The following is an 8621-nucleotide window of genomic DNA, read 5'->3' on the forward strand; positions in this document are numbered from 1 at the left end:
ATAATCTATATTCTATTATTCCAAAGTAAGATCAGTAACCTGTGGTATGGTAACATTAGAATATAGATTATATTATGTCTGATTCCAAAGTAAGATCAGTAACCTACGGTATGGTGACATAATGTAATCTATATTCTATTATTCCAAAGTAAGATCAGTAACCTGTGGTATGGTATGTTGACATAATATAATCTATATTGTATGATTCCAAAGTAAGATCAGTAACCTACGGTATGGTGACATAATATAATCTATATTCTATTATTCCAAAGCAAAACAAACATAAAAAAACAGCGAGAGTTGTTCCATAGCGTACAGGACCATTACCTTCTACTGGAACAGTGAACCAATCAACAGGATTAGTCTTGCAAGATATCTTTAGGTCAACCGACTAACGTTGAAAACCGAGTAGAACTGTGTTAATCAAACTATTCTTACTTAACAGGGAAACGACTAGCGCTCCGCACGTGAGTGGTCATTCTCATGAACATATTGAAGGACATAACCTCTGTATATCACATCTACTGGGCAGTGAAGAACATTGCTGTCTTTGAAATGTTTGCACCGTGTACAAACTTGCAGCAATAACCCTACAGGTGGAGCAGGTATTATCTACAAGAGAACAACAAAGGAACAAAAATAGTTAGAATGAAACCAACCTAATGGTTTTCTGGACCACGTGATTATATGAAAACTGCACAGAACCAGACTAAATGAAAAAACAAATTGAAAATTCCTATAGTAATATAAGAAGGTATGAAAGCATAGGACATCTATAATGAATGGAATGGTACATTATATTTGGGCCTCCAGTATGCAATAGTCATTGAAGTAATGCGTAAAGATGTGTCGGTGCTATAAATGTACAGTAATATCTCTTAACTTTAAATACTTTCTCGTGCACTGGTTACTCAGATTATTTTTACCTCTTTCGCCATCAATGTAACGAACCTACGACGTGAACTGTTTCTCGTATTATGGCCATTAGGATTACTTGCACGGGTATTAATAGTAGTAGACGATGACCATCACAGGTTTTCAAGAAAGTGTAATTGAGCAACAAATGATTTCATTGCTGTTTGAATATCTTATGTTGCCTGTTTATTTTTGGTCAAGTAGTGTTTGCATCATGAATTAACATACCTTATACTTTTCAGGTTTAACTGAACATTTGGCTAAACCGATGTTTTATCTTGATTTACTATGAAACTTGTCATTCTATAAATATCAGGACTTTAGGAATTTAAGAGTGAATATTTTTGTTTTTTGGAGTTAAGAAGAAATGCTTTATTTACCATGTATTTTAATAAATAAACAGTGAAGTATTTTATTATTATTATTTCAGATTTGGACGCTAGTTTCCCCATTAGCGGCTTTATAGTAATAGTTTTTGCTATGGTTCTTGCTATTCTCACCTGTGCCTTTATATTGATACCTTGCTGGAGCCGATCCCTCAGACTTTTGCGACCTTTTATGACAACGCACAACAGCAGAGCCAGTCAGTGTGATTCCCTGCCCGACACCCCTATGTCAACCATCAACCATCGGGAAGTACAAAACAACGATCGTGTAGATGACGATCCACCTCCTTATGAAGAAGTTGTCGCAGATCCGCCATCTATATCAACACCTCCTTCTGCCGAATCTTCATCTTTTGCTTAAAGACTATGAGTATAAAAACTACATTACCTAGGAAACATTTCATGTGACTTATCAGTGTTCTGTTGCCATAGGAGAAAGAAAGACCCCAAATTCTAGGCCCAGGCTGCTGAAAAAATAACTCCTAATACTCACTACACTGCCTCCACTTGTTAATTAAATAATAAGTTAAATTGCTTCAACTGTGTATTATGTATTTCTATTATTGTAGGTAAACTAGATATAGTAATTATAGAGCAATTTAAAATTATATTTGTGGTCAGATAAAGTCTTATGATAAATGTCACAACTTGAACTTTATTACACGATTTATGTTTCAATTACACAAAAAGTGTATTTAATAGCTTTTCCAAAAACGTATTATATGAATGAAAATATATAAGATGTCGTTCGATTTTTAATAGTGAAACTCATCAATATTCTGAAAAATATTCATATTAATTCTTACACTTTACTGTACTTAATAAGTTAGTTATATATTTTATAAAAAATGATAAAACTAAGTTAGATATCCATAACAAAATACAGGCCCCAAGTTTGTGCCAACCCTATTGATAAGCGCATTTTCTTATCACCTTTTATATAGATATACTATTTTATTACTGTTCTTTTTTTCCAGTTGTCAAGTTTTCTATAATTATAATCGTTTGTGTAGTTTTCCACTGAAATAAAACATCGGAGCAGTTTTTTTTCCCTGTACAGTCTCATACAAACGGAATGATAACCTGTATTTTATGACGTTTATAGTCAAAGGGATGAATGTATAAGAACTTCTGTTTCTATAAAATGATGGTAGATTGGTCTAATAGACATAGATCTTTATTCAACAAAAACAATCTTTAACGAAAGTGTTTAACACAAATATGATCTTAGCAAGTTACAAATGTATTAAATTTTGTTTGTCAAATTTTCATAATTTTACGAATATGGTTATTTTTTGGAGGGGTCGCTTTATATTCTTGTGTGTATAACATACGAATATGTACCCTAAAATATATATGTATATATAAACTAACGATTTGTACGTTGTGTTTTGGACAGTTATGACACACCAGAACACAAACTACAGAGTGTTGAATACGTTACATTAAAACGATTTTACATGTGAAAATAAGCAAGTTACTTGACAGTTACAACCGGTATAAAGTCGCAGCGGACTGTATGTATCAGAACTATCAGTAGGTAATGTGATGTCTGTCTGTCTGAAAATTGACCGCTGTTGGGAAGAGTTTTCGAATTTAAATATTCATACGCTCAGATCTTAAAGATGTGTCCAGATCAGGATAGGGATATTCCTTGTAGTTAAGTACATTAGAAAACAAAGGAATATAGATCAACGGGCTACCTGAGCTCTGCCCACTGCGGGTATTGAAACCTAGATTTTTGGTGTTGTAAATCCAGAAAGTAGCCTTCAAGAAGTCACACCCTAAGTAAAGAGCAGAGACTTGTAACAGTTGAGAACACAAAGTGTCGTCCACGTGTCCCACACAAAGATCAACACCACATAATTAAGAATTGTTTCTGTCTGAAAAAACGACACGAGTCATGCGTACATAACTTGCTTCCATGACACGTCAAAGCGAGAAAGACTAATAATAAGACTAATAGCTGGACACTGCACCAGGGTAAGCTTAGAGGTCAAGGTTATTTACTATCAAACCGATGTTCTGTGCTACTTGTACCACCCAGAAATATAGGCATTCTACGGAAATGAGGCTAATACAGTTGGGGTTCACCACGACGAGGCTTCTAGTCATACCTCCCGTTCAACCGTTGCATACCTCAAGCAGCTGGTGAATTTAGTGGGTATTCAAGCTATTCCATACCAAAACATACCAGTCAATCCGCCAAACGCAGCACCTATGGATTTCCGTGCAATCAGACGGATAGTTGAAACGGGTGTTGAGAAACCGTCGTCTTTGTATATGAGATGGAATATGGAAAGCCGGCAAGGATGAGTGGTGTATGTAGGACATGATAGCTTTACGACAGAGCATATCGTAAACGAAGCCACACTACAAAGTTATTGTCAACATGCACGGTCGTCAGATAGAGCATGACCGGAATTGGTGACATGGATTGTAATGATGTTGTGAGGCTCTATAATTTTTTTGTTTTAACTTTTTCAATCCCCTGTCATTTCCGGGCTCAGGATCACAAGCTAAGCCTGATAGAAATCTCTACTGTTGATTGGGTCCGTATTTATAAATACATCTTTAAGTTATCATTGTGATGCTCCTTACATTAAGGTGATTGTTTAATTTAAATAAATATTTCATTTCAGGTGTAGATATGTTATGTTGCTCTTGTTTTCCTTTAAATATTAAAATAACAATAGAACACATTATGTTTCTTTCAGTTTTATTATAAGTCAAACAACTATTCATTGGAAAAACAAACACAATTTAACTGCTAATAATGTAATTAACACAAACAGTTTCTTTGTCTTTCATGAACGACAACTTTTTTATATAATTTATTTTGTTTCTTTAAAACTGTACATACTACCAATCTTGAAGATTATACACTCTGGACAATATTTCGTATACCTGGGTGATTTCTAATGATTTAACTGCTATGTATTGTTGTAACGTACCGCTTATCTACATTGTTATGACGTACATCTGTAAGATTGACAATATTTCGTACATTTAGGACTGCTGTACATTGTTTACCGTTCATACACAATGTTGATAATATTTTATATACTTGGATCTTTTCTAATGGTACAGTAGTGGTATGTATACAAAACATTGTCAATCTTGTAGATGTACGTCATAACAATGTACAGTAGTGGTATCATTAGAAAAGATCCAATTTTCTAATGATGCTACTACTGTACATTGTTATGACGTATATCTACAAGATTGACAATATTTTGTATACTTGGAACAAATTATTTTATGCCAAATGTCTAAAATGGTGAAGCAGAAAAGGCTTAAATCTAAATAAACATGATTACTCAAATTTAAATAAATTTTCTCTCATTATATGATATCTTTATTTGTCCATTACAGTGTAATACTAGGCAGTATTCACAGTGGATTTTTTTGAAACGGCCTCAGTTCAGTTCGTTTGGAAGTGAGGAGTTCATGTTCATGGTTCACTTCCGTTTGTCAACTCTCATCAAGACCTTCCAATATTCACATTAAAGTTTTAATAGTTAAACAAACCCTGTTTTTTTTTACCGAAAGAACTGAAAACACCTCTTCTGGTTATAGTTAGGTTTGGTTTGCTCGCCAATCGATTTGTTTGTTTGCTGAGTTTCACGCAAAGCTTCTCGAAGATTGTCTGCGCTAGCAGTCCATAACTTTTAAGAAATAGACTAGACGGAAGGTAGCTAGGCAATACCGCTCACCGCCAACTCTTGTGCGACTCTTTTCCGAACGAATAGTTGGACTTACTGTTACATTATCACACCCCCACGGCTGAAAGGGATGTATTCCTCTTAGCTCCATCTCCAACAAAAAAGTACCATGTACATTACACAGATGGCATGGAATCCTTACAATAGTATCCCAGTTCGGGCTCAGATCTTCTTTCCTCGTCCACTTTGATTTAATAGTGGTCAGTTCTAGTACGTTAAACCAACAGGAGAATTCCAATGTGTCCAGACATTTATCTGAAGCGGCAAAAAGTGCATCAATAACACCTTTCACTATGTTCACCTGTCTAAAACGCACACACATATACTATCACCACTGAAGAATATGAAGCACTTTTCAATGGTTGTACTATTTTTTCCCTTCAACATCCTCTCGGATTGAGCCCAGAAAGCATTCCCGGTATTGAAGCATTCTTCAATGGTTGTACTATTTTTCACTTCAACATCCTCTCGGATTGAGCCCAGAAAGCATTCCCGGTATTGAAGCATTCTTCAATGGTTGTACTATTTTTCTCTTCAACATCCTCTCGGATTGAGCCCAGAAAGCATTCCCGGTATTGAAGCATTCTTTAATGGTTGTACTATTTTTCCCTTCAACATTCTCTCGGATTGAGCCCAGAAAGCATCCCCCGGTATTTCAAGGAAGCTTGCGTGTCATTTATTTTGTCTCTTTGAGGTGAGGATGTTGTCAAAACGGAACAACTACGTTGTCCTATAAACACATTAGTATACTCCTTGAGCAATTCACTAAGTTCATATCTTTGTGTTGAATTCAAACTGTTAGCACACTCCTCAATTAAAAATTTAAGTTAATCTGGAAGCCGTGTATTGATTTTCAGATGTAATACTATGGCTGAAACACTTCTACAGTGGCTGGTTTGCGCCAATTTTTCCACTGTTGACGAGACAATTATAATTCCAGCTAGAAGTTCAATGTTTGTAACTAGAGGCCAACACTTACACAATGCCAGTACTCTGTCAAAAAATGGTTCAAGAAGGGACTACCTGCTTTCCAGACAGATAATGTAGTGTTTCGTGCACCAATTCTTTCTTTCCAGACAGATATTGTTGTGTTTCGTGCACCACTTCTTTCTTTCCAGACAGATATTGTTGTGTTTCGTGCACCACTTCTTTCTTTCCAGACAGATATTGTTGTGTTTCGTGCACCAATTCTTTCACTGTAGGATGGCAACAACACATACTTTTATAAATCTGTAGCACATTATGACAAAAACATGTGCACCTTTAGTGGATCTTCTATATTCATGCATGTAGTCCACTATTCTTTTATCCAATCATGTTGGCGCTGGAGGTTTTTTACAGTGTTAATGGTTTTCTTTCTGCTCCAGTTATATGGTTCATTCCGACCACTTTGCGAAAGAAATCACATCCACATCCATCAAAACAAGATGTTCGTGAGACCCGACCATGTGGTGTCACACGGATTTCCTCTGTAACTCCTGATAAACTTATCAAATGGGAATCTCATTACGAGTAACGGAAAGCGTGCTTGACAACACATTCTCATGGAGTTTCCTTGGATCATCTTTGATTCCCATAGGACCCATTGTTCTTTACTCTAAAGTTGATCTCATGCTACAGGTTATCAAGCACTGGACCATCCAGACTTAGGATCATCATCTCTTCTGAGACCATCCTTTCCAGAAGACAATCTACCTGAAATGTTGGAGGAAACAGACTAGGCCCTTCTTTGTCATCTCTATAAATTTTGGTAATTTAACCCTGCTTCATATCACCACTATACCGAGATTGGTTGGTGTGTGCGTTCTGTATACCAGACTAGTTAGTGTGCGTGTTTTCTATAACAGACTGGTTAGTGTCTGTGTTCTCTATACCAGTCTAGTTAGTGTGCGTGTTTTCTATAACAGACTGGTTAGTGTCTGTGTTCTCTATACGAGACTAGTTAGTGTGCGTGTTTTCTATAACAGACTGGTTAGTGTCTGTGTTTTCTATAACAGACTGGTTAGTATCTGTGTTCTCTATACAAGACTAGTTAGTGTGCGTGTTTTCTATAAAAGACTGGTTAGTGTCTGTGTTTTCTATAACAGACTGGTTAGTTTATGTGTTTTCTATAACAGACTGGTTAGTGCACGTGTTTTCTATAACAGACTGGTTAGTGTGCGTGTTTTCTATAACAGACTGGTTAGTATCTGTGTTTTCTATAACAGACTGGTTAATGTCTGTGTTTTCTATAACAGACTGGTTAATGTCTGTGTTCTCTGTACCAGACTGGTTAGTGTCTGGTTTCTCTAAAGGTCATAATGGAAGTTTCGAGTACAATATTCTACAACAGACTGGTTAGTGTGCGTGTTTTCTATAACACACTGGTTAGTGTCTGGTTTCTCTAAAGGTCAGAATGGAAGTTTCGAGTACAATATTCTACAACAGACTGGTTAGTATCTGTGTTTTCTATAACAGACAGGTTAGTGCACGTGTTTTCTACAACACACTGGTTAGTGTCTGTGTTTCTCTAAAGGTCAGAATGGAAGTTTCGAGTACAATATTCTACAACAGACTGGTTAGTGTCTGTGTTCTCTGTACCAGACTGGTTAGTGCACGTGTTTTCTACAACACACTGGTTAGTGTCTGTGTTTCTCTAAAGGTCAGAATGGAAGTTTCGAGTACAATATTCTACAACAGACTGGTTAGTGTCTGTGTTCTCTGTACTAGACTGGTTAGTGTGCGTGTTTTCTATAACAGACTGGTTAGTGTCTGGTTTCTCTAAAGGTCAGAATGGAAGTTTCGAGTACAATATTCTACAATTCTAGATTACCCAATTATCATTCTTATCTTACATTCAAAGAATATAAACCGTCGCGAGCACGTTCTGAGGTGGGGTTCGAACCCGCCACCCGGGCCTGACCACCACCTGGTTGAAGGATGTAATTTGTTATCCAGCTTAAAAATTATGTTTCCTGTTGAAATCTAAACAGCTTTGATGTTACGAAAAGGTATAAAGATATGTGTATAACACTAAATAGTGGTATTATATCAATTTCATCTGTTTACTTTTATAATCACTTCTACGACTTTTCAATGAGTCAAGTAATCCATCTTCAACGATAGAACGTATTCTTCCATGTTGATGCGGCTACCGGGTATAAGGTCTTGATTGTGGCTACCGGGTATAAGTCTTGATTGTGGCTATATAAGTCTTGATTGTGGCTACCGGGTATAAGGTCTTGATTGTGGCTACCGGGTATAAGGTCTTGATTGTGGCTACCGAGTATAAAGTCTTGATTGTGGCAATATAAGGGCTTGATTGTGCCTACCGGGTATATGGTCTTGATTGTGGCTACCGGGTATAAGGTCTTTGATTGTGGCCACCGGGTATAAAGTCTTGATTGTGGCTATATAAGGTCTTGATTGTGGCTACCGGGTATAAGGTCTTGATTGTGGCTACCGAGTATAAAGTCTTGATTGTGGCAATATAAGGGCTTGATTGTGCCTACCGGGTATATGGTCTTGATTGTGGCTACCGGGTATAAGGTCTTGATTGTGGCTACCGGGTATAAGGTCTTGATTGTGGCTACCGGGTATAAGGTCTTGATTGTGG

General features: G+C 36.6%; 1 protein-coding gene across 1 annotated transcript in view; it reads left to right on the forward strand.

Annotated features, from left to right (window-relative positions):
• LOC106475907 overlaps positions 1–3958 on the forward strand; it is an 11503-nt gene extending 7545 nt beyond the window's left edge. Inside the window, exon 3 of the mRNA XM_013936582.2 lies at positions 1346–3958. Within this exon, the coding sequence (XP_013792036.2) occupies positions 1346–1662 (317 nt within the window). The 3' untranslated portion in view covers positions 1663–3958. The remainder of the gene's footprint in view (positions 1–1345) is intronic.
• The last annotated feature ends 4663 nt before the right edge of the window (positions 3959–8621 follow it).

Source organism: Limulus polyphemus, unplaced genomic scaffold (genome assembly GCF_000517525.1).
Source record: "Limulus polyphemus unplaced genomic scaffold, Limulus_polyphemus-2.1.2 Scaffold9411, whole genome shotgun sequence".
Lineage (NCBI taxonomy): Eukaryota > Metazoa > Arthropoda > Merostomata > Xiphosura > Limulidae > Limulus > Limulus polyphemus.